The 26,434-nt window shown below is 40.2% G+C and overlaps 1 protein-coding gene across 2 annotated transcripts in view; it reads left to right on the top strand.

Moving 5' to 3' along the window:
• wwp1 (WW domain containing E3 ubiquitin protein ligase 1) overlaps positions 1-26,434 on the top strand; it is an 85,529-nt gene that overhangs the window by 36,687 nt on the left and 22,408 nt on the right. Inside the window, exons 3-15 of one of the 2 annotated variants that reach the window (XM_078397246.1) lie at positions 5,367-5,505; positions 6,997-7,121; positions 7,759-7,896; positions 8,037-8,100; positions 11,805-11,983; positions 14,640-15,066; positions 17,151-17,246; positions 17,327-17,501; positions 18,627-18,681; positions 20,904-20,988; positions 22,112-22,240; positions 23,855-23,927; positions 24,113-24,184. In XM_078397246.1, coding sequence (XP_078253372.1) covers positions 5,367-5,505; positions 6,997-7,121; positions 7,759-7,896; positions 8,037-8,100; positions 11,805-11,983; positions 14,640-15,066; positions 17,151-17,246; positions 17,327-17,501; positions 18,627-18,681; positions 20,904-20,988; positions 22,112-22,240; positions 23,855-23,927; positions 24,113-24,184 — 1,757 coding nt within the window. Of the gene's footprint in view, positions 1-5,366; positions 5,506-6,996; positions 7,122-7,758; positions 7,897-8,033; positions 8,101-11,804; positions 11,984-14,639; positions 15,067-17,150; positions 17,247-17,326; positions 17,502-18,626; positions 18,682-20,903; positions 20,989-22,111; positions 22,241-23,854; positions 23,928-24,112; positions 24,185-26,434 lie in introns of both variants that reach the window. The other variant, XM_078397244.1, reaches the window with a different exon arrangement.

Genomic DNA, 26,434 nt, shown 5'->3' with positions numbered 1-26,434 from the left:
TTGTTTGCCATGTAAATGACTTGGATGGAAATGAAAATGGACTGATTAGTGAGTTTGATGATGAAACAAAAATTGGTGGAGGGCCAGATAGTGAAGAAGGTTGTTAAAGGATAAAGAGGCTTGGGCAGAGTGATAGAAAAATTGAATTACATCCAGATCAGTTGCAGGCGATGCATTTTGTGGTGTCAAATACTAATGGAATGTGTACAGAACAAGGAGCTACGGAGAGTAGATGTTGGATTGCAAGTTCAAAACTTCCTGAAAATAACGACACAGGTGGATAGAGTAGTGAAGAAGACATTTGGCATGCTTGCTTTTATTGGTTGAGGCTTTGAGTATAATTGGGATGTTGAGTTGCAGCTGCAGCTGTATGAAACATTGGTCAGGACACACTTAGATTAATTATAATGTACAGTCCAGGTTGTCACAGTACAGGATAGATATGGTAGCATGAAAAAGAATGCTGAAGAGTTTCACCAGTATTTTATCTGGAATGCAAGGCTGTAGTCATAAGGAGACATTGATGGGATGGGTATATTATCTCTGGATCATAGGAGTGACCACTATAAAGTAAATAGAGTAGATCATCAGTCTTTTTTCTTGGCCAGAGGTGGGGGTGTATGGAGGGTGTCTTAAGACCTGAGGATATAAGTTTATGATGAGAGACAAGAAGAAGTTATGGAACAAACAGCCAGAGGACATGGTAGAGGTACATATAATTACAGCATTTAAAAGGCATTTGGACAGGTTCATGGAGAGGGAAAGAGTAAGGGATACGGACCTAATACGGGCAAATGGAATTAGCATAGATAGGCATAAAAACATGCATGGATGAGTTGGGCAGAAGGATCTGTTTCTGTGTTGCACAACTCTGACTCTTTATCACTAAATAACCTGGTGGCCTTGCTAGGGACATTAATTGGTGCTTATGAAAATATTTATCTGCTTTTAATTTTAATGTAATTACTGTTTTACATTTTAAATAAAACATATTAATTTTAATTTTTTTTTTAATGCTAAACTAATATCATTAAATAGACTAAAATTATCTTAACAATTTATTTTGTTGAAACTTTATTGCTTTTTATATGCAACCCAACTTTGGCGTGTATATTTTTGTAATAATCAGTTTAATCGCATAGATTATAAATAGCAATATATTTTAATGTAGGTCATGACTGCAGTGAATGGAATTGAGTAGATCACCTTGCAAGTCCTAAATCACAGTGTTGATGCGCCAACAGTGTTTCTGGGTGTACTGAGCTGCGGCTGATATTTGAGAACCTCCGTAGTTTGAGGAACATTGTAGTGCTGAATTATCTTACAAATAAATGTGCGCAGACCAGAAATGAGGATACTATGCTAATTCAATGTGTATGTGAAGCGGCAAACACACAACAAAGTTAATAGAATGCTAATTTCTTATTTTATTTCTTAAACAACACATATATTAGATTAGAATAGATTATTGCCACGTATACGAGATGCAATGAAATACCTTGTTCATATGAAGCTTATGGAGTATACAGTATACAAATAGTAATAATAAATATACCAATAACTGCAAAGACGAGGACAAAACAGCAGGATGGTGCAAGATTGTAGTGCAAAACCCAAGTTGTGCGAAATATTAAAGTATAATTAGACCAAGTTGGGCCCAAATCTATCTTGCATTGGTGCAGCACCCTCTCCTCCCACCCTCCCCCTCCCCTCTTCCCCCACATCCCCCCTTCTCCCCTCTCCCCTTCCCCCCTCCTCCCCCCTATCTTCCCCCCTCATCCTCTCCCTCCTCCCCCTCTCCCTCCCTCCTCCCTCCCTCTCCCCTATCTCCCCTCCACCCACTCCATCCCCCTCAACCCCCCTTATCTTTCCTCCTCCCCCCTCCCTCCACCCCCTCTTAAACCTCTCCCATTACACCAAAGGGACGACGGTGAGTAAGGTGGGCCTAAAATTGGCGCGCTAGCGTGTAGTGTTTTGGCTGTAGTTCAGGAACAAACAAACGATAGTATATAGATAATGGAATAACCAAATGATGTAGAGTTATGGTTGGACAAAACCGACAAATCTGGCAACTACAGAAACTTTGGAGGTGTAAAGGTGGAGAAGTTACAGAGAGAGAGAGTGGGAAGGTTGCAGCTTAAGACAGATTTGAAAACAAGAATAAGAATGTTGTTATCGGACATTGTTTATCTTGGATAGGCACAAAATGCTGGACAGCGGGCCAGGCAGCATATCTGGAGAGAAGGGTCGAGACCCTTCAGACTGATGTCAGGGGAGTGGGAGGTACATAGATAAGGAAGTGTTTTGGTAAGGAAGTGTAAGGTGTGGAAACAGGACAAAGGGATTGGAGATCATGGAAAATGTAGAATAGATCATCGTTAGTCCGGAGAAGGTAACAACAAAGCAAACAGAGATAAAATGTAGTCGGAGACAGCAAGACTGGTTGGAAAACTGGGAAGGGGAAGGAGATAGAGAGAGAGAGAGGGAAAGCAAGTTAGTGAAGTCATTGTTCATACTGCTGGAGTGCAAGCTGCCCATACGGAATATGAGGTGCTGTTCCTCCAATTTGCGCAGGGTCTCACTCCGACACTGGAGGAGGCCAAGGACAGAAAGGTCAGTGTGGGAATGGGAGGGGGGGTTAAAGTGTTTAGCAACCAGGAGATCAAGTAGGTTTAGGCGGACTGGGCATAGGTATTCAGCGAAACGATCGCCGAGCCTGCGCTTGGTCTCGCCGATATACAGGAGTTCACACCTGGAACAGCGGATACAGAAGCTGAGGTTGGAGGAGGTGCAAGTGAACCTCTGCCTATCTGTTTATCCTTTCTACCCTAGATTGTTTATCTAGGAGTTGATGTATGTCAGCAAACACAGAAATACTAGATGAATAGGATTTGGTTTGATTTAGGATATGGATAGCAGAGTATTAAATGCACTTAAGCTTACAGAGAGTGGAAGATGTGAAGTTGTCCAAAAATGGGATGGAACAACCATATTTAAAGGAACTAATTCCTACGATAATTTCAGCTCAGACAGAATGTAGTTGGTAATTTTCTTAGTTTAGTTTAGAGACACAGCGTGGAAACAGGTCCTTTGGCCCACTGAGTCCTCGCCGACCAACGATCCCCGCACTACCCTACACACACTAAGGACAATTTATATTTATACCAAGCCAATCAACCTACAATCCTGGTACGTCTTTCGACTCTGGGAGGAAACCGAAGATCTCGGAGAAAACCCACGCGGACACGGGGAGAGTGTACAAACTCCGTATAGACAGCACCCGTACTCAGGATCGAACCCAGGTCTCTGGCGCTGTAAGCGCTGTAAAGCAGCAACTCTACCGTTGCACCACCATGCTGCCCTAGATGACTAAATGATGCCATGGAAATATGGTTGAAACTCAGCTCAGCGTCAACTATAACACCAAGGTTGCAACTACCATTTCTCTCAACTTATGACCACCCGACCTATGTACTGCCTATACATCAGAATGAGTGTTTGGGACACTGACAGGATGGATTTGCCAGCTGTGGGACTGCATTTATCCCCACCCTGTGGGAATACTGTTCTTGGTCACATATCCAACTTGTCAACCTGTTTGTGTTATGAACTGTTTGTGGGAATGGAACCCCGTGGTAACTTGCGGAGGACGCGTAGACAGACAAAAAATGCTGGAGTAACTCAGTGGCACTGACAGCATCTCTGGAGAGAAGGAATGTGTGACGTTTCGGGTTAAGATCCTTCTTCAGACTCTTCAGACTTCAGACGGGACCTGTAGTCTGGTATTAGTTCAGTCAGATGCCAGGGAGAGGGTTGGAATCTATGGCTTGCATTGTTATTATGTTAATTGGGCACAACGCCAATAACTAGACAAATTGAAGGAACATCATTAGTCCGTGTACATGCAATGAGAGTATTATCAAGTGTACTGTGACTGACATATGTATAAAGAGGTTAAACTGGGTTTTTTTTAAACTCATTTTATGAATGAAAGTGTATGGAAAAAGGTGGACCCTAGTCATTAATGAAAATAAGCCAAAATTGGATAAGGGAATTTCGATTTTAATGAATGAATTGTAAAAAGCAAATAAGTAAAATCATTTTTGGACGTACTGGTTTTAATGATATCCTAATTTAGATACTAAAGATGTTCAGGGATCAGTAAAATGTATTTTCCTAATCTTTGATTAGTCTTGTGTTCCTACAACTATAACGTTCTCATGTCTGGCATGATTAAAACAACTTCTGTAACATAACTAAAGAGAAGAGAATTAATTCAGATTCTCTCTGACTTCCATCTAAAGGAAAACAGAGGGTTTCTTTCAATCTTTCCTTTATATGTTGTGTATATGGACTTCAGTAAGGCATTCGACAAGGTTCCGCATGGTAGGCTGCTCTGGAAGGTTAGATCGCATGGGATCCAAGGAGAGATAGCTGAATGGATAGCAAATTGGCTCCATGGAAGGAAGCAGAGGGTAATGATGGAAGGTTGCTTCTCAGACTGGAGGCCTGTGACTGGTGGTGTGCATCAAGGTTCGATGCTGGGCCCGTTACTGTTTGTCATCTACATCAATGATTTGGATGAGAACATACAGGGCAAGATCAGCAAGATATTATCAAGCTTGAAAGGGTTCAGAAAAGATTTACGAGGATGTTGCCAGGACTAGAGGGTGTGAGCTATAGGAAGAGGTTGAGTAGGCTGGGTCTCTATTCCATGGAGCGCAGGAGGATGAGAGATCTTATAGAGGTATATAAAATCATGAGAGGAATAGATCGGGTAGATGCACAGAATCTTTTGCCCATAGTAGGGGAATCGAGGACCAGACGACATAGGTTCAAGGTAAAGGGGTAAAGATTTAATAGGAATCCAAGGGGTAACTTTTTCACACAATGGGTGGTGGATGTATGGAACAAGCTGCCAGAGGAGGTAGTTGAGGCTGGGACTATCCCATCGTTCAAGAAACAGTTAGACAGGTACATGGATAGGAGAGGTTTGGAGAGATATGGACCAAGCGCAGGCAAGTGGGACGAGTGTAGCTGGAACATTGTTGGCTGGTGTGGGCAAGTTGGGCCGAAGGGCCTGTTTCCACACTGTATCACTCTGACTCTATGACTCTATATGTTAATAGGGTATTTTTTTAAATAGCAGCTATAATATAAAGATAATTTAGGATAAAATGGAGAACGGTTTACTGTTCTGGAATTGAAACAAAGAAAAATACTCATGAATAATTTTGGTAATCCATGTCAGTATGGTATTGCCCAAATTGAAATTTTGTTGTGCTGCTTTGTTTTGATCTTCTGAAGTTTCAAAGAGATCTTCTGTCCGCATTTACTTAAATTTGTGCCACAATTTTACTTAATAGTTGCTTCTGCAAAGCTAAAAAGAAGAAAGAATTGGTTTGGAACTGCAATCTATGTGGAATTATCAGCAGATGGAGAACTAAAGAAATCTGCAAAATCAAGTAGTTCATCCAATCCAAAATGGGATGAACACTTAATAATGTAAGCAAAATGCCAAATGTTTATTTTCGATGTTTCAGAAATATTAATATAAGTTTGAAAATATGTTCTAAACTATCACTAAATTACAAAGGGATTGGACTGTCTAACTGGTGAAATTGAATTTTCTGGAAATTTATGAAGGCAAAATACTAAACTTATGTTTAAATGGGAAGACAATACCAAAATATTTTGTGATATTGAATTCCAACTGTTTTATGCTATATCACCTCAACAATCTTGGAGACAGATCCCTAGTGTTTCCTGAAGAACAGAGAGGAGGATAGGAATTGTGGCTTCACCCAAACGAATCCCATACCAAACTGCCCAGTCTAGGGACTACTGGTGAAAGATAGGGTGCGGAAGTCAATAATAGAATATGTGAGCAATTGAAAGGGACAGCTTAGTTTTTTGTTTTTAGAGATACAGTGCGGAAACAGGCCCCATCGACCAACGATCCCCACACATTAACACTACCCTACAAACGCTGGGGACAATATTACATTTATACAATGATACCAAGCCAATTAACCCACACATCTGTACATCTTTGGAGTGTGGGGGGAAACTAAAGATCTCGGAGAAAACCCACGCAGGTCACGGGGAGAACGTACGAACTCCGTACAGATAAGCACCCGTAGTCAGGATCAAACCCAGGTCTCTGCACTGTAAGGCAGTAGCTCTATCACTATGCCACCCTGGTGTATGCAAAATGGCCTTTCCTTACTCTGAACTTCATGCCAACATGAGATTTTCTTCATTTTTTGTGTGGCTTTCTCTGATTTTATATAGTAGGTGAATACTTTTTTTTTTTAGAATAAATCATATATATGGGTTTATCAACTCTCAAAGTAAGTTCACTTTTCACCTTTGATTTTTTACTGAGCAAAGTATATTAAACACTCTTCACAGAAACATAGAAACATAAAAAATAGGTGCAGGAGTGGGCCATTCGGCTCTTCGAGCCAGCACCCCCGTTCAATATGATCATTGACTGATTATCCAAAATCAGTACCCCGTTCCTGCTTTCTCCCCGTATCCCTTGATTCCGTTAGCCCTAAGAGCTAAATTTAACTCTCTCTTGAAATTATCCAGTAAATTGGCCTCCACTGCCTTCTGTGGCAAATTCCACAGATTCACAACTCTGGGTGAAAAGGTTTTTCCTCGTCTCAGTCCAAAAAGGCCTACCCCTTCTTCTTAAACTGTGACCCCTGGTTCTGGACTCCCCCAAAATCGGGACCATTTTTCCTGTATCTAGCCTGCATCTATGCCACCAGAGTTCGAAAGGTCAGAACATTTACGAAATAAAATATCCCTTTTGAGCTATTGAAAATGTTAGTTTGTTATCATAAAATGTCACAATTTATATAAAAAATAGTGGATGCTATGATCTTTCAAAATAACCATGAATCAAGATATGATTGAGTATATTTTTCATTTTTTTAAAATTATATTGCTTAGACCCGTATTACAATCCACTTTTTCTATGTGCAGGAATGTAACACCACACACCAAATTGGAGTTTAAAGTCTGGAGCCATCATACATTAAAATCTGATGCTTTATTAGGGAAAGCAACCTTAGACATTGGCCAAGCTTTGGAAGCCCACAACAGAAAATGTAAGTTTTGTGATGATACTATGTCACTAAGAATAATTCTCCTATATGGGTTACCTGTTACTGGAAGGGTGTTATACAAGGATAATGTAATATAAGGGGTACAGCAACACCACAGTTTCACCTCAAACTTGTCTATTTTGTATTCCCCTCTCTTTTGGCCATTAATTGGCAGTTGTCTCGAGCTGTCCAGTTTCACCGCTTGGTAATTCTAGGTATTTCTGCTTCAGTTCTCTGAGACGTTCCTTAAAACAGGCTTTTTAACTTCAGCTTTTGGTAATTACTAGCATTCTATTTCTTTCTTGCCTCACTTTAAATATGTTTAGCTTTATTCTTTCTTAAAAACTCTTATTTAACAGAATAGGCACAGGGATATGCTGGGAATGTGAAGGGAGGTGGTACGGATCTCGTGCAGACAGATGAGATTAGTTTATCTTGGCATTATGTTCAGCACAGCCATTGTGTGCTAAAGGGCCTGTACTTTTCTATATTCTAACAGAGATTGTTGTTCATAGTTGTAGTTTGTTTTTAGCATTATTTCTCGCTAAAAGCTAAATATACAATTTTCCAAAGTGTTGTTTTTGCAGACTTATAACCAACCAAAATATTAGTGTGCTGTAATTATTTTGTTTTTCATTAGTGGAAAATGTTAAAGAAGTGTTGAAGCTGACGTTAGAAAATAAGAATGGGGTGGTACAAACTGGTGATCTGACTGTATTCCTTGATGGCATGACAGTGGATCAGGAATCTGTACCCAATGGTAATACATCAGCAACCAGTGAGTAAATATAAAATATAGCCAGTTGGCCAGTATAGTACAGTTAAAATATTTTACATTTGTATTACCAATTACTTTAAAATAGCTTCAATAGCCTGTTAATTATATATCCGTATAACTGAATTTCTTTTGCACAGAAGTTCAGCAGAATGGAGACGCCATCCACGTAAATGGAAGTGAATCTTCTACAAGGGCTAGAACAAGGTGTGTAAAGACTTTGACTGAAATATAGCCAGATCAATTCCTTACTGATAACTAACAATAAATGTGATCTGGGGCGATAAAAATAAATCACTTCAAAGATATTCGTTAGGTGATATTCGTTGGGTGATATTCGTTGGCTGTTATCAAACAACTGAATCACCCTACCACAACCAGAGAGCAGTGCTAAACTACTATCTATCTCTTTGATAACCCTCGGACTATCCTTGATCGGATTTGCTGGCTAATCATGTATTGGCTTTCTGCTAACCGGTTAGCACGCCACAAAAAGCTTTTCACTGTTCACGTGACAATAAACGAAACTGAAATCTGGAAGAAAATGTTGTGTTCACATCTACACAGGAAATAAATCACTGTTATTATAAATGAAAATCCTAAAAATTACCTTTCCTTTTATTTTACAAGTTAATTGACCATTGTTCCCATACAACATAAGGTCAATGCAGACTAATTTTATTTTTAGAAACAGCATAGCTTGCTGCTAAGTTTTTAATGGTTGGATTTACACCATTTAAAAATAAGTCCTTTTAAAAGTATGGCTCAAAATTAAACATTTTTAAGTTTTTATATATTTAGGTAGTAAGCAGGTGTGTGGGTAAGAGTTTATCTGCTTTTTGGGGGAAATAGTCAAAATGTAAACAAGTTTATTCTAAAAATCTCCAAAAATACTATTGTCTGAAATAAAATTGAATTTTTGCAAGAATTGTTTAAGAAGTGGATAGACAAAATATTCCCAGAAAATTTTGGATGTGCAGAAAATATAGAGTAAAATGAATTTGTCAGTAGAAATGGAACGCTTGTCATTTGTTCACTGTGTATCGTATTCTGTGAAAACTACTTAAACTTGGAATTGTATTTTTACAACCTTCATTTCACACCTCAATTTTAGATCGTCAGGGCCTGCATTAAATAATAACACATTGGGTAACATTTACTTTAGGTATCATTCATGAAAATCTTCCCTGCATCCTCCTCCTTATCTTACTTATCTTGCCATCTACATTCTCATCCAAGTCATTTATACTTAACTAACAAGAAAGATCCTGGCACTGTTCATTGTGGTACACTACTTGTTTTAGGTTTACAATCAGAAAAACACCCATCCACAAATCCCCTCTGTCTCCTATCACCAAGGCAATTTTGGAATCAGTTTGCCAACACACTTTAGATCATTTGTTTAACCTTCTGGAGCCTTACAAAATTCTAAGTAAACCATGTCTCAATTTCCTTGGTTACAACCTCAAAAAAAACTCAGAAAGAATTGTGAGACATGATCTCCCCTGCAGAAAGCTATGCTGACTCCAAATCAGACCCTGTTTTTCTAAGTGACCATCAATCCTGTCCTTCAGAATCTTCTCCAATAGCTTCCCAACTACTGATGTAAAGCTTGGCGGCCTGTAGTTTATTGTAGTTTCTGCAACCTTTTTTGACTGCACGGACAACACTAGCTATCATAAAATGTCCTGGTACTTTAGGTGTGGTTAACAAAGATGCAAAAATCTCTGTCAGCGCCCCAGCAATCTTCTCTGTTGCTTCCCGTTAGCATCCTGGATAGATCCAGTTTAGGCCCTGGGGGATTTATCCACCCTAGTGTGCACCAATATTTCTAATATTTCCTTCTTCATCATACAAACATGTCCAAGATATCAACATACCCCTCCCTTAACTCTTTAGCTTCCACACCCTTGTGAATACCGATGAGATGTATTAATGTATGATCTCACTGATATCCACTAACTCCATGCATAGATTACTCCTTTAATCTATGATGAGGCCCATTACATCCACAGCTATCCTTTTTCTTCTATTATGAAATATTTTAGGATTCTCCTTAATCCTATTTGCCAAGGATTTACTATTTACTCTATATAACATGCCTCTATTTGACTTCTTAAAGTGCATCACAAGTCAAATGATGATTCAAAATTTCCTAATTTGTGAACAGCTCTAGCAGACTGGAAATTAGTAAATATAGCACTGCATTCCAAGGGAACAGGGAGAGAGGAAAATAAAGGAACTACAGATCAGTTGACTGGACAGCGTTTGACAGCACTAGACCTGTACTTGGTGGAGTTCAGAAGAAATGCGGGGGGACCTCATTCAAACTTACCGAATATGAAAGGCTTGGATAGAGTGGATGTGAAAAGGATGTTTCCACTAGTGGGAGAGTCTAGGACTAGAGGTCAGCCTCAGAATTAAATGACGTTCCTTTAGGAAGGAGATGAGGAGGAATTTCTTTAGTCAGAGGGTGGTGAATCTGGGGAATTCATTGCCACAGAAGGCTGTGGAGGCCAAGTCAATGGATATGTTTACGGCAGAGATAGGTAGATTCTTGAATAGTATGGGTGTCAGGGGTTATGGGGAGAAGGCAGGAGAATGGGGTTAGGAGGGAGAGATAGATCAGCCATGATTGAATGACGGAAAAGACTTGATGGGCCAAATGGCCTAATTCTGCTCCTATCACTTATGACATGATTTATCAGTACGAAAGTAGTAGCAGGGCATGTAGAAAATTATAATGTGATTAGGCAGAAATATCATGTTTATTGGAGGCAAATTGACTTTAAGAAACCTGGCAGTATATGCACATGTAATACACACAATAAATAAAGGAGAACCAATGAATATAGTATTAATGGAGTCTCAAAAGACATTTGATAAGGTACCACAAAAGTAGTTTTATAGAGAATAAGGACTTGTGATGTTAGTGATAACATGTTAGCAAAGATAATAGTTAAATCTCAGCAAGCAGAAAATAAGAATAATGGGTTGTGTCTGGTTTGGCAGGTTATTAGCATCCTTGGCAAGGCCACCAGCATAATAAAGGACAAGCCTCGCCCCACACTCCCTTTTCTTCCCCCTCCCATCAGGCAAGAGGTACAGAAGTGTGAAAATGCACGCCTCCAGATTCAGAGACAGTTTCTTCCCAGCTGTTATCAGGCAATTGAACCATCCTATCATCAACTAGAGAGCGGTGCTGACCTCCTGAACTAGTGAGTGGCACTGAACGCTATTACCATTATCATGTATCTATAAACTGCGGACGGTTTGATTGTAATCATTTATAGTCTTTCACTGACTGGACAGCACGCAACAAAAAAGCTTTTCACTGTACCTCAGTGCTCGTGACAATAATAAACTGAACTAAACTCCTTGTGCTATGAAAATCATTACTGGATCCTCTATTTTAATCCACAGTTTATATTGACAACCAGGTCAAAATCTTAAAAGTGTAGCATGTGCAGGCTTGCTGATGATGAAATAGGTAGGCAGGATTTGACGCATGTGAGGAGAACACAGAAAGCATTTCTCACATGTTTTGTCTGGGTCATTTGACCGTAGAATAATGGCACAATAATTACTTCAGTATCCTGTGTTCTAACAAAGTAAGTTGGCTGTAGTTTCCATTCATGCTCAGCCTGTATTAACCTGTGAGAATTGCTGCATGTGGACTTTGGAAGAGGACTGGGTTGCACTTAGTCCCGATCATTTCCCCTGGATGGATAGTCGCATGTAATAGAAATGTTTTCCTCTCAGGAGAATACTTGATAGAGAATTCCATTAATTAAATTGATGGAAACTATTTTATTCATAGCGTAATATTTGAATTAAAGCAGATTTAATTGAACAAAATTAGGACTTGAAATCGCTTCCTTTGTGTTAATTTTGATTTTCTTTTCCATAAGATCCAACACTGAAACCTTCAACTGTGCAGATAGTCCATCAACAAGTTCTTCGCGGCAATCTGCATCCAATTCTCCGGTATTGAATGGAGAAAGCAATCATTCTCCCTGTCCTGCAGCAGCCAGGCCGCAAAATACAACGGCGCCAAAAGACTCGGCTTCTCCAGGTTCCAGTAGTACTGGTAAGGATTTGTAGCAGGTTTGGTACCATTAGAGAGAGTGAGAGACTTGGTTTTATACAGCACTTTGCCTCTCCTCAGAACCTTATGGCCTATTGAAGCATCTGCAATCTCAGCGCTGTTATAATGTAGGAAGCTCAGCAATCATTTTATATTCAGAAAAGGCAACTTGCCACTTCAGATGGATTTAAACTGTCCAATAGCAATACCCTGAAGCACAACAGGAAAGTTGTTATTGTTTTCATAGACAATAATTATTTCTTAATAATTAAGAAGTAGAAAAATCTATATTTTAAAAGTATCTCATAAAGAATCAACAAAATGCACATGCTGGTTTATACCAAAGATAGACACAACATGCTGGAGTAACAGCGGGTCAGGCAGCGTCTCTGGTGCAAAGGGATGGGTGACGTTTTGGGTCGGGACCCTTCTTCAGACTGAAAGTAGGTGGCAGGGAGAGTGTGAAGAATCAGCAAAATGTACATGCCGGTTTATACCATAGATAGACAACAAAATAGGGGGTTGCAGGGAGGGTGTGAAGAGCTGGAGGTGAGAAAAAAATCAGGGCTGGGCCAACTGCAACGGACCTCAGGCAGGGCGTTGCCTGGCAAGCCCATTGTTGGCAAGGGAAAGGGTGATACCTCCAGAGATGCTGCCTGACCCGCTGAGCAACTGCAGCACTTTGTATCTAGCCTTATTCACACTGTTGTTTAAAGGAGTTGCTGAATATATACTCCTGTGGCGACATAAGTAAGATAATTTATTTTAGTGATCAAATCTGTTTCTTTTTCAATTTTGTTTTTATTTAATTTCTCAGTTATTGAGGAATAAATGTTGTCTATAACAACTGTAGTGCCTTTTGTGCTGTGGGTCATAGTCATGCTATTAAACATTTTAAATCCACCTGAAATGGCAGATCGCCTTTAGAAAACACGATTTCCACCTACAGCTAGAGTATCAGCCTTTATTTTATATTTGAGTTTTGGATGTGAATATAATATTCTGTCTATGAGATGAACGTGCTGAGACTGTCATTGTGTTTTGGGGCATCATAATTTGATGATGTATATAACATAAAATCTGTAGGAAAGAACTGACCCGAACCGTCACCCATTCCTTCTCTCCAGAGATGCTGCCTGTCCCGCTGAATTATTCCAGCATTTTGTGTCTACTTATAAAATCTGTTTCATTTATGAATCTTTACTATTACTCAATTGTGATATCTCCCCTGAATTCTTCATTCAACTTCTTGTATGTACCAAAATAAACAGTAGTTTAGTATTTATGGAGGAATCATTATTCCACCATAGTCTTGAAATAGAAACATTATAAAGTTAAGCCCTATTCAACCCATACATGACCAGATCCAGATAAGGAGTTTGTGGTTAGAATGATCTATATCCCAATTGAGATAATTATTTAGTTTAATACTTTCCATGTCAATTCAAAGTAATTTTCCGTGAGAACATGATTTTCCATCGGGACCATGAAAATTCATTATTGTCATTCACAAGTAGGATTTTTTATAAAGTGAAGCATAAATCTGTCTATGATACAGGGGTGCGAATGATTTTTTCCAAATAATACATGGTATAATGAGTTTATATTCCCTGGAGCTTAAAGGGATGAAATATTATCTCACTGAAATGCATTGTTCTTCAAAGATTTCCCAGGGTAGATGTTGAGGTGTTCCCCAGTCTGGGAATGTCAAGCCTCATTGCAGTCTCAGAATAAAAAAAGTTTCAGTTGCAAATACACTTGCTTGGGGCAAAGGCAGGGTGTTTGTTTTGGAAATCCAAGTAGAATGTCTTTATGCACAGAGCATAAGGGTCAGAGGCTGGGGGTTGACGTTCAGTAAGAAACGGGGCTTGTTGCATCAGCTAAAGACAATGTTCTAGCTTATGATTTAGTTAAAGGAAATTATGGCTCAGCTAAGGTTTGATATCGTCTGACACATACATGATGTAGAAAGACACAAAATGCTGGAGTAACTCGGAGGGACAGGCAGCATCTCTGGAGAGAAGGAATGGATGAAACGTCACCCAATCCTTCTTTCCAAAGATGCTGCCTGTCCGGCTGAGTTACTCCAGCATTTTGTGTCTATCTTCGGTGTAAACCAGCATCTGCAGTTCCTTCCTACACATACAACATATAAGCTCTAAAAGGATTTGATTGTGGAATACCGATGTGTTCTGTGAATACCAGGCTATATGCTTCTTCACACATGCTCAGCCACTCAGTTCACCATTGAACTTTGTCTTCAAATTCACACATCTATTTTATCCCCATACTCTTTAATACCCTTAATGGCCAAAAATCTGTCAATCAGTCTTAATTATATTCTGATTCAGCATCCATTATCTTCTCAGTCAAGACATTTTTGCCACTTTATGCTTAAATAGCTGGCCTTTTATCTTGAGGATATGATTTGTAATTCTACACTCCCCAGCTAGGGGAAGCAGTCTATCGGAATCTATCTCATAGAGACCTTGAAGCTTTTTTTTAATGCATTTCAATGGTATCAGATTTCATACCTTCAAGCACCAGGAAATATTAGCCATTTCTACTGAATAAGAATTCATGGCTTCTCTATAAGAAAATATGTATTTAGTTAAGGGAATTAAATTTGATTGAATTTGATTTGCCTAATTTGATTTAGTGAACGGAGAAGCAGTTTCATCACGACCGCTAACACCTCCATCAGCATCATCCTCATCTTCACCAACAATAACTGCGACTATAACTGCTGGCAGTAGAATTAATACAGAATCCACAGAGACTTCAATCCCCATCGTTTGCACTACTACAACTGTTACAACTACTACGAGCACAACTTCACCTTCCACGTGTACAGCAAGTTCAACAGAAACAACTGTGGCTGCTGCAGGCAACAACGCAACTTCATCACCGAGCACATGCATTGGGGCATCTGCTGATGTTTCTTCAACGGACACCACCACAGACTCTGCTGCCAGAAGCAATACCGAAGTAGACAGCGGAAAACCTAGACATTCAACTTCAAATGCATCCACTGGGCCTGTAAGACAACAGCCTAACAGCATTAACATAGAACCACTGCCAGCTGGGTATGTACAAGAGCGCTCATCAACTTTGTCTATTAAAAATAGAAAGGCATAAAACTTATTGTTACCAGTGTCTGTGGAAAGATTATTTAGATTAGTTTAGAGATACAACGAGGAAACGGGCCCTTTGGCCACAGAGTCTGCACCGACCAGCGATTCACCGCCCATTAACACTATTCTGCACACTCTAGGAACAATTTACAATTTTACCAAAGCCAATTAACCTACAAACCTGTATGTCAGGAGTGTGGGAGGAAACCGGAGCTCCCGGGGAAAACCCACGCAAGTCATAACGTACAAACTCCCTACAGAAAAATCCTTGATCGGACTTCGGTGGCTTTACCTTGCACTAAACATTATTCCCTTATCATGTATCTATACACTGTAAATGGCTCGATTGTAATCATGTATTATCTTTCAGCTGACTGGATAGCATGCAACAAAAGCTTTTCACTGTACCTCAGTACACATGACAATAAGCTAAACTAACGTAATCAAGCACCTGCGGTCAGGATTGAACCCGTGTGTCTGGCGCTGTGAAGCAGCAGCTCTACCGCTGCGCCACCGTGGCACCCTAAATAATAGAGTGGTAACTCAAGTTTTATTTGACACTTTCGAATTATCCATCACTTTGAAAAATTGTGCACCGTGTCATTATAAATAATTTGTATAATGAACAAAATTATAAATAATAAATTTGCAGAGTATCTGTGTTCTCAGCAAATATTTTTTAATAATTTTATAATGGGTACAGATTGTCTGTAATCTTTGCTTAAGGGTGATTTTAGTCCTGGGTTTTAATATACTCTACCACCCCTCCCTGCTCTGATATCTCTTTTAATATGATGATTATGCCTGGATATGATTTGCATCTGAATAGTGGATATTTGCTGTCCATTGTTTAAAGTTAGGCTCATCCAATTAAAGGTACTTAACGTTCAGGATCCCCGGCCGTGCAGATTTCTTCCATCATGTTCTCCTTCCACGTACCTGGGACTTAGTAATATTGCTTGATTGAACTTCGTAAACAAGGCAAGGACCTAGAATTAACAGATGTTTACCTAAAATGAGTTTGTACGTTCTCCCTATGACCATGTGGGTTTTCTCTGGGTGCTCCGGTTTCCTCCCATATCCCAAAGACGTGCAGGTTTGTAGGTTAATTGGCTTCTGTAAAATGTCCCTAGTGTGTAGGATAGAACTAGTGTAGTGGTCATCATTGGTCGGCACCGACTCAGTGGGCCGAAGGGCCTGTTTCTACACTATATCTCTAAATAAACTAAAAGATACAATGGAGACAGAATAAAACTGGGAGAAAGGGATTGTGAAAGAGGGCAAAGATGAAGCATTTGAGTGTGTAAAGTGTATTTCTAAATGAGCCAGGATGTGTTTTTTCATAGATGGATTCAGAAGTGGAAGGGGATAGAGGATATTCTGCAGTGAACAGCTTTATCTCAATGAAGGCATTGAGGCCATGTGGAATGGAATGACCAAGAGATAAGACATGAAATGTTTTAAGGAAGAGAATGGGGAAAGGAGGAAATTGAACTCAGACAGGAAAGCTTGAACTGAGAGAGAGTTGAAATTATAAATGAAAATCATGTTATACTCTGGTGTTGGAAGGAAAGCGATGAATTGTGAGGAAGATTTTACGGTTCTAGGATGCGTAGATGTTAAATGAGGGAGGTTGGTTACAAGGTAAGCAAAAGGAGGTTCAGATCAAAATGTGATTTTGCCAGTATCACTATCGATGAGAACAGTGAAAGATCCAGTTTGTAGTCGAAATTTCCTTCACGAAACAATGAAAAGTTAAGCAACGTTGATGGGATTTGAAGGGCAGAAAAGTAACATTGACAAGATAGGAGAATTTTGGTAAAGAGGATAAAGAGATTAAACTAGTACCTGAAAAGATCTATTTATTTTGTTTTTCTGTTAAAAAAAAGCTCTACTGCTTCCTTAAAACATTTCATGTCTTATCTCTTGGTCATTCCATTTTGTGTCATTTTATCTCCTAACTATATAATAAATGTATAACACTGCAATAAACTGTTTGAATTAAATTTCTCCTAAACTAATTTCACTCTCTGAAGGTGGGAGCAGAGGAAAGACCCTCATGGTAGAACATATTATGTTGATCACAACACAAGAACTACAACATGGGAGAGACCACAGCCTTTACCACCAGGGTGAGTGATACTGAGTTAGCCATTGATATGAGCCTGTTTGTGAGAGTCCGAGTCTAATCGGGTGGTGCTTTGTCTCCTAGTTGGGAACGCCGGGTAGATGATCGAGGCAGAGTCTACTACGTAGATCATAATACCAGGACAACAACATGGCAGCGGCCTACAATGGAATCAGTCAGGAACTTTGAACAATGGCAGTCCCAACGGAATCAGTTACAGGGAGCTATGCAGCAATTCAACCAACGATACCTCTATTCGGTAGTTAATAACTATTATTGTTTCCTCATTTAATCTGCATCAAAACGCAACGTTTACTGCCATTGATGTATACAACCCGAAAGGTCAGGCAGCATCGCAGGAGAGAAGGAATGGGTGACGTTTCGGGTCGAGACCCTTCTACAGTCTGAAGAAGGGTCTCGACCGGAAACGTTACCCATTCCTTCTCTCTTGAGATGCTGCCTGACCTGCTGAGTTACTCCAGCATTTTGTGAATAAATACCTTCGATTTGTACCAGCATCTGCAGTTATTTTTTTACAACCCGAAACATCACATCATATGCTGTCTGACCCGCTGATTTACTCCAGCACTCTGTCTTTTTTTTTGTAAACCAGCATCTGCAGTTCCTTGTGTCTCTATTTTACTGCAAATTATTGCTATTCTGTAGTATTGAGTGAGAAAGTGTATTTTCATTCAACAGCCAGAATTGTTTGCCTTGTTCTTTCAATTTGGCCAGTATTGTTTTTTCTTGTTTAAAGAATTTAAATAATAATGTTAGCATTTTCTTTTTAGCTACTTGAAGTTTAATAAGGGGTGGAGTTATCAAATAAATATATTTTCCACTCTACTGCTTATTAAAAGTCAGATTTACAGCTACCACTGTTCATACAATGAATTGTACAACGCATGTGCCAGGCATTTCAGTGTAGAAGGAAATAGAGTATGTCTCATTGTAGAAACAAGGAACTTCAGATGCTGATTAATACACAAGAGAACACAACATGCTGGAATATGGACAGGTCTGAAGACTGTCTGAAGAAGGGTCTCAAGCCAAAACATCACCTATCCATTTTCTCCAGAGATGCTGCCTGACCTGCTGAGTTACTCCAGCACTTTGTGACCTATCCATTTTCTCCAGAGATGCTGCCTGACCTGCTGAGTTACTCCAGCACTTTGTGTTTTATCTTTGAGAGAAACATTGTTTAACTCATTGTCTCTTTGTAGATTTGCATTGGTTAGAATAAATGGTACAGAGCAAATTAAGGCTGAATATTAAATTAAGATGAGTATTTGAACTGTGGGCTGGTGACGTTGGTGCCTCACTTTACATAATGTAATATATGTTTTAAATCCAGGGCACTAAATTAGGGTGTTTTTTTCAACAGGCCTCAATGTTATCGGCAGAAAATGATCCACTTGGTCCTCTACCACCCGGCTGGGGTATGTTTGAAATTAATTTTATAAATATTATACCTCACAGTTTAAGTAATGAGATGTAATAAGTCAATTATTCAGGACTTTTGTCCATCCTAAACTGGAGAAGCTGTGATTCAAATCTCTTCAAATCTGCCATTGTAGTCTAATCACAGAGGACTTAAGCCTGAAAAAAACAATTGTCGCAATCCATTCCCTCCACGGATGCCGAGTTACTCCTGCACTCTTGTGTTTTGCCATGGTCATCTAGCAGGCTGACCTCCGCCGTGCTGAGGCAGGTGTCAGCTCTCAGCCACCAGCTCTTGACCATGACCCCACTGACGCACAACAGGTTGCCATCTCCCAAACCATCACCAAACTTATCTCCTCCGGAGATCTCCTCTCCACTGCCCCTAACTTATTGTTCCCCAAACCCGCACTGCCTGTTTCTATCTCTTTCCCAAAATCCATAAGCGGGACTGCTCTGATGATTCCCTTGTCTCTGTCTGCTCGGGTCGCATCAAACTTGTCTCTGAATACCTTGATTCTACCTTGATCCCTCTTGTCCAGTCTCTTCCAACTTGCACCTGAGACACCTCACACGCTCTTCACTACTTGAAACATCTTCCAAATTCGAGGCACCCATCACCTCATCTTTACCATGCACGTCCAATTAATACTCTCAAACCCACTGATTCTCACAGCTACCTTGACTACACCTCCTCCCACGCTGCTTCCTGCAAGGATACTCTTGCAAGGATGCTCTTAATTTCTCAATCACTGCCGCATCTGCTCCCAGGATGATCCTTTCCACTCCAGAACATCTGAGATGTCCTCTTTCTACAGTAAACGTGGTTCTCCCTCCCCCCTCTCCCCCTGCTGTAGATGGATCTGTCAACCGCATCGTCTCTGTGTCTGGCAATTTGGCTCTTGCTCCCCTCATCTCAGATGAAACAAGGATAGAGTCCTCTAGTCCTCACCTTTCACCCCATCATCCTCTGCATCCAACACATCTTTCTCAGAATTTTTTTCCACCTTCAATGTGTTCCCCCCACTAGTCTCATCTACCCATCGCTACCCTGTTCCATTTTCCCTAGGACTCATTGGTTTGTTCATCCCTTCCCATCCAAACCTGTCCTCTTGCCAGATACTTTCCCCTGCAACTGCAGGAGATGTAACACCTGTCCCACACCTTGTCTCTCCATTCTGTTCATAGACCACAGCCTTTCCGGGTGAGACAGAGGTTCATGTGCACCTCTTCCAATTTTCTCGACTGCATTCGGCGCTACCAATGTGACCTCCTTTACATCGGCAAGGCCAAGCATGAATCTGGTGGCCATTTCACCAAACACCTGCCCTCTGTCCACCAGGCCTGCTGGATCTCACGGTTGCTAACCATTTGAACTCCCTGCCCATTCCCATACAAACCTTTCTGTCCTTGGCCTCCTCCATTGCCAGAGTGAGGCGACACGCAAACTGGAAGAACAGCAGCTCATTTTCCGCTTGGGTAGCTTACATAAACATTGAATTTTCCTATTTTCCTTCCTCTGGCATTACATATCATTCCTCTCCTTTCTTTACCTGACACCTTTTTGTCTCCTTATCACATCTAGCCTTTGCAACTATCTTCACCCATCTGCCAATAAGCCCCCCAACCTGATCCTACAATCACTTACCAGGCTTTGCCCCACTCCCACCTCTTTTTTCCAGCTTTCTCACCCCAGCATTAGTCTGAGGAAGGTGGCCTGACCCGAAGCGTCATCTATCCATTCCTTATTGATTGATATAGTGAAAATGATATATTAGATAAGAAAATTATGTTGGACTTTAACTAAATAATTAACAATTAATTAAATAACCAACAAAATTGCCAATAAGGTACAAAATGATTGATGAAATCTGGCATGTACGAAGGAGTTTTTTTTAACGCATGCAGAAAGAAAGACATATATTTCCAACACCTGTAGTTCTGTTTTATTTTCATGAGTTTCAGGTTATTCACTGTACGGAGGTAGAAGTCAAATAATATGAAATCCTGAATTGATGGGTTTAAATTTTCTCACCGCATCATGATTTTTCCAAATTCTGTCTTTTCCTACTTAATTTCGAAAGAGAGAATTAATTGTAATTGCAACTAATTATGCAGAATGCAACATCCGGCCCCCACCACACATACACGTCCTTCCTTTTCTTGAAATAAGGACATAAAAATAAAATCCTATGCCATCTTTATTTTCTCTCCAAAACAGAGAGGAGGGTGGATGCAAATGATAGAGTTTACTTTGTGAATCATAATACGAAGACCACTCAGTGGGAGGATCCAAGAACACAGGGGTAAGAAGACGTAAATATGTGCGTTCCTTAAGGCCAATTGAAGCAATAATATATTCATTAAATTGTTTATAATTTCCCATATGTTCTATTATAATCATATGTTCTAGAGAATCATCTGAATATTTCAGGAATGTTTTCTTACTTCAAAGAGCATATCTAAAAAGAAGTCAATCCATGAATTAATGTATCACACAAAACCAATTCATGATGATTTAAAAAAATTAGGTAATGCTGATTTCTCATGGATGATTGTTCTGAGATGATTTGTAAGGACGTGTAATTTCTGAGGATTTGTAAGTGAATTCACTAGATTTAAACTATTGTGCATAAGTAACAAAACAATCTCAATAGCTCTTAATGCTTTACTGTCAATGATTGAAAATATTTATGAATCAATTACTTTCTACAATTTGCTATTATATCTGCATGATGAGCCAGTGCATAGTAGGAGATAAAGCTCTTGGGATAAAGCTTATTGTGCAAAGTAGCAAGATTGAAATCGGTGAAAGCAAGAATTGAATAATAAGTGGATATTTTGAGGAAAAAGCCTCGAGATAATAGATGAAGCAGGAAGAGGTTTGGGGGGAGGGGGAGGAATATAGGCTTGAAGAAGGATGAAAATATAGGTAAAGCAAAGCACAGATTCAAATTATATTTTATCTGTTGGAAAATAGAAGGCTGTGGAGGCCAAGTCAATGGATATTTATAAGGCAGAGATTAATAGATTCTTGATTAGTACGGGTGTCAGGGGTTACGGGGTGAAGGCAAGAGGATGGGGTTGAGAAGGAAAGATAGCAGCTATGATTGATGATGAAGTAGACTCGATGGGCCGAATGGCCTAATTCTGCACCTATCACTTTTGAACTTATGAAAATAAATAGGGCCCAACATATTGAAGGAATGAACAGACATAACAAAATGAATTGTAAACATAACTCAACTTGACATTGTAAGAAAGCTTGGGGCACTCGTCTGTCAAGGTTCCGTGTTTATTCAAAAAGAGCAATGTGCCATGTGTTTTCATTTTATATCGAGAATGATTTGCAGATGCCCATCTTTTCTATTCTACATCTTGCCGGTTAACGTTTTAATTCCATATTTCCTTGCTGCTTCAAATGTATAGCTTGCAAAATGAAGATCCACTTCCAGAAGGCTGGGAAATTCGGTACACAAGAGAAGGTGTCCGATATTTTGTTGATCACAATACACGAACAACTACCTTCCAAGACCCTCGCACGGGAAAATCATCAGTGTAAGTTTAATTCTTGAACAAATATGAAAGAACAAAACAATGAGCTTGAATAGTGGATGTGGAGAGGATGTTTCCACTAGTGGGGGAGTTTAGGACTAGAGGTCATGGCCTCAGAATTAAAGGACGTTCCTTTAGGAAGGAATTGAGGTGGAATTGCTTTAGTCGGAGGGTAGTGAATCTGTGGAATTCTTTGCCACAGAAGGCTGTGGAGGCCAAGTCAGTGGATATTTTTAAGGCAGAGATAGATAGATTCTTGATTAGTACAGGTGTTAGGGGTTATGGGAAGAAGGCAGGAGAATGGGGTTAGGAGGGAGCCATGATTGAATGACGGAGTAGATTTGATGGGCCGAATGGTCTAATTCTGCTCCTTTCACTTATGACCTTATAATGCGTTGATGCACTGCACCTGTATTCCAGTTGTCATTTCCCCAGTTTTCTTTAGAATTAAGACTCAGAATTAAGTTGTCTTTCCGCTGACTGGTTGGCCTTTCATTGTGCCTCGGTACACGTGACAATAGACTAAACAACTCATGTTTCTGACAATTTTGCACATTGAAAGATAGAAAGTGGATATGTACTTGTGTATAAAATTAAATACCTAGTTCAAGACCAACCTCATTTTAATTGCACACATTCCAAACCTGAACCTGTGCATTTAGAATTGTTCCCAAATTCAGCCTAACAATCACCAACTACTTGATCTGTTTGAGGATGAAATGCTAAATGAATGTACCCGAGGCTCTCAATTTTCCACAAGTTACTTTCTTGCAAGGCAAATCGTCCTGACTTGAATAAAGTACTGAATTGCCAATGAATGGCTCAACCACAGCCAAATGAATGAAAATAAGAATATTTGCAAATGAGAAATCAAAATAGGCCTTAATCTCACACACCATTTCTCATTTCATCACTTCTGGCTGTCTCCCTTCCACAGCCTCTAACCTTATTGTTTCCCAGCCCCGCACAGCCTGGTTTTACCCTCTCCCCAAAATCCATAAACACAACTGCCCTAGCAGACCCATTGTTTCTGCCTGCTCCTGTCCCACGGAAATGATTTCCACGTGCCTCAACTCCATCCTATCCCCCATGGTCCATCCTCTCCTGACCTATGTCCAAGATACCTCACATGCCCTTCGTCTCTTCAATGACTTCCGCTTTCTGAGCCCCCACTCCCTCATCTTTACTGTGGACGTTCAGTCACTCTACACCTCCATCCCCCATCTGGTAGGCCTTAAAGCCCTCCGTTTCTTCCTCGACCGCAGAACCATCCAATTTCCCTCTTCTAACACTCTAATCCGCCTAGAGGAGCTAGTCCTCACCCTCAAAAACTTTTCCTTTGACTCCTCCCACTTCCTCCTCGTCCAAGGCGTAACTATGGGCCCCAGCTATGCCTGTCTCTTTGTAGGGTGCGTTGAACAATCTCTGTTCCAGGGGAACACTGGCCCTATCCCCGAACTCTATCTCCGTTACATTGATGACTGCATCGGTGCTACCTCCTGTGTTCTTACGGTTCATCATTCAAAGCATAAATAATTTTTTAAGCTATCTATGTCACAAAATTCCATAATTACTACTTGCTTTTTCTTAAAAGTAAAATGAGACCTTTTTCCGCAGTGCAAAGGGCCCACAGATCGCATACGAACGTAGCTTTCGGTGGAAGTTAGCGCACTTCCGGTACTTGTGTCAGGTAAATTCGTACTTTGTTTCATTCTCAGCTAGCATTCTTAATTTTAAACCGTCTCAAAATATGTAATACTTAGAAGTATCAAGAAATGGATTGAATGTAAATTTTTGCCTTTGAAATATTGAAGAGCTGGTTTTCAGTATTCTCTGAGATACTGTAAATTAATACAATTTATTTTGTTTTTGCAGTCTAACGCATTGCCCAGTCATGTAAAAATCACAGTTGCTAGGCAGACCTTGTTTGAAGACTCATTTCAACAAGTAAGTGTTTTTATTAGTACAGGAAATTAAAATAGATTATGTACTAGAAGATTATTATTTATAGCTAAAATTTCATGGGATGTGAAAGGAAACAAATACTCGAAACATCAAACCTATAATATACAAAAACTTCTTCGAATACAATACAGATTTATATTGATGTATTTAGGATGATGTAAGGCTGTTATGCCAGCTGCTGAAGTGACATGTACACCAACACTGTTCCTCCAACGCTAGGAGATTTGAAAATCAAGCAAATCACAACTCGTTTAGAATTTCAGCTCCACGATATGTATTTTTCATGTGAAGCAATTGACAATAATTTTTTCCCTGAAATTAAACATTTAGTTTCATGTCGGAAATATGATCAGACACTCACTCGTGTGCATGAGTCGCCCTTGCGAGGGTGCACGGGATGACGCATCATTCCCCATGCAATTATACTTTCAGATTATTACTGGGACACTTGATCCCGACTGTGTAATACCTGCCCAGTTGTACACAATGCCTTGAGTCTCAGGCAACCATCTAAAGTTTGCAGCAGGGAGGGTCTCAAACCTAAAAAGGACATTGATAGCCCACCCCAGTCCTCTTGTTATTTTCAGCATTTGTATTCCTTTGTTATCACCTCGACCCCAGCCAACAATGGACCATTATGGGTTCCACCTTTCCTTGGTCAACAAAGCAGGCTCTGCTTTGTTCTATCCCTTACCATGCCTCTAATTTCCCTCTCCCCGACTCTCAGTCTGATGAAGGGTCTCGACCCAAAACGTCACCCATTCCTTTTCTCCAGAGATGCTACCAGACCCGCTGAGTTACTCCAGCATTTTGTGTCTGTCTTCGAGGTAAACCAGCATCTGCAGTTCCTTCTTATACATTGTTGTCCCACCGTTGGGTGCTCTAGCATTACTAGGCCAATAGGCATAATTTGGCAGTGGGATGGGACACTAGATGTACAGTTAGGGGCGAGGTTCAGTTGAAATACAGAAAGAAAATGGGTCAGTTCAGTAGGCAGAGGTGACGTGCGTGATGAGGCAGGTGGGAGGCTAAGTTGTATCTATTTTAATGTAAGGACTCGGAGGGTAAGGCAGAAAGGGCAGAGTGAATGCAAAGCGTTGATTTGCTCAAAGGAATATGATATTCCTGCTAGAAGTAGGGCTGTGCTTGACCTACTTCTAAGATATGATGCTGGGCAAGTGGGTGAAATGTCAGTGGGCAAGCACTTGGGGGATAGTGACCTTAACTCAGTAAGCTTCAAAGTAGATATGGAGATGGATAAGGGCAGTCTGGCAATAAAGTGACTGAATTGGCAGCAGGCCAATTTCAATATCATAAGATAAGATCTGGCAAACATAGAGCAGAAGCAACTACATGGGACTTTCCATCGCCCAGTGGGGGCTTCAAAAGTCGGGAGCCTCGATCGCCTCGAGGCAGCAGTTTGACTGCCTGACCATGGGAGAAGAATGAGGAGGAGATAAGACTTTTCTTTGCCTTCCATCACAGTGAGGGTGTGCCTGGAGCAATCACTGTGATGGTTGTTTGTGTTAAATTGTAATTGTGTATTGTTTACTGCCGGACCCTGACGTGAGAGGACGCTGGCGCTATTTGTTCGCCACTTCTCCATCAGGACAAATCTTTTGTTTGTTTGATTTTATGTCTTGTTTGCTTGTAAAGCGTCTTTGAGTATCTTGAAAAGCGCTATATAAAATAAATGTATTATTATTATTATTATTGTGGGTAAATCATTCAGGAAGTGGGAGTGTTTTAAAAATGAAATGGTTCAAGGCCAATATTTTCTCACTAGAGTGAAGGGTAAGGGCAGCAAGTCCAGGGAATCCTGGATGTCAAAGGATATTATATGTTTGATAAATAGAAAGCATTTGACAGATATAGAATGGGCTTACCAGGCACTGCCCTGCCTGAGGCCGGCACAGGCCTTTTCTCGCCTGCAGTTCTTCACTCCTCTCCCCCCCCCCACCCGCTCCTTTTAGTCTGAAGAAGGGTCCCGACCCAGAACGTCACCCATCTTTGTTCTCCAGAGATGCTGCGTGGCCTGCTGAGATACTCCAGCATTTTGGAGTGATTTTGTAACAGATATTGTAACCTGGAATAAAAACAGCTAGTTCTGAAAATGCTCAGTCGCCCAGGTAGCCATTTTGTTCAGAAAAAACGGAGTTAAAGTTTCAAGACCATGATGGTTTGTTAGTAAATTTGTTTTTTTTTTAACTGCAGATGTTGGAAAAATGAAAT

The sequence above is a fragment of the Rhinoraja longicauda genome, chromosome 4 (genome assembly GCF_053455715.1).
Source record: "Rhinoraja longicauda isolate Sanriku21f chromosome 4, sRhiLon1.1, whole genome shotgun sequence".
Lineage (NCBI taxonomy): Eukaryota > Metazoa > Chordata > Chondrichthyes > Rajiformes > Arhynchobatidae > Rhinoraja > Rhinoraja longicauda.
The sequence above is the reverse complement of the archived record's forward strand: the minus strand, read 5'-3'. Positions and strand labels throughout refer to the sequence as shown.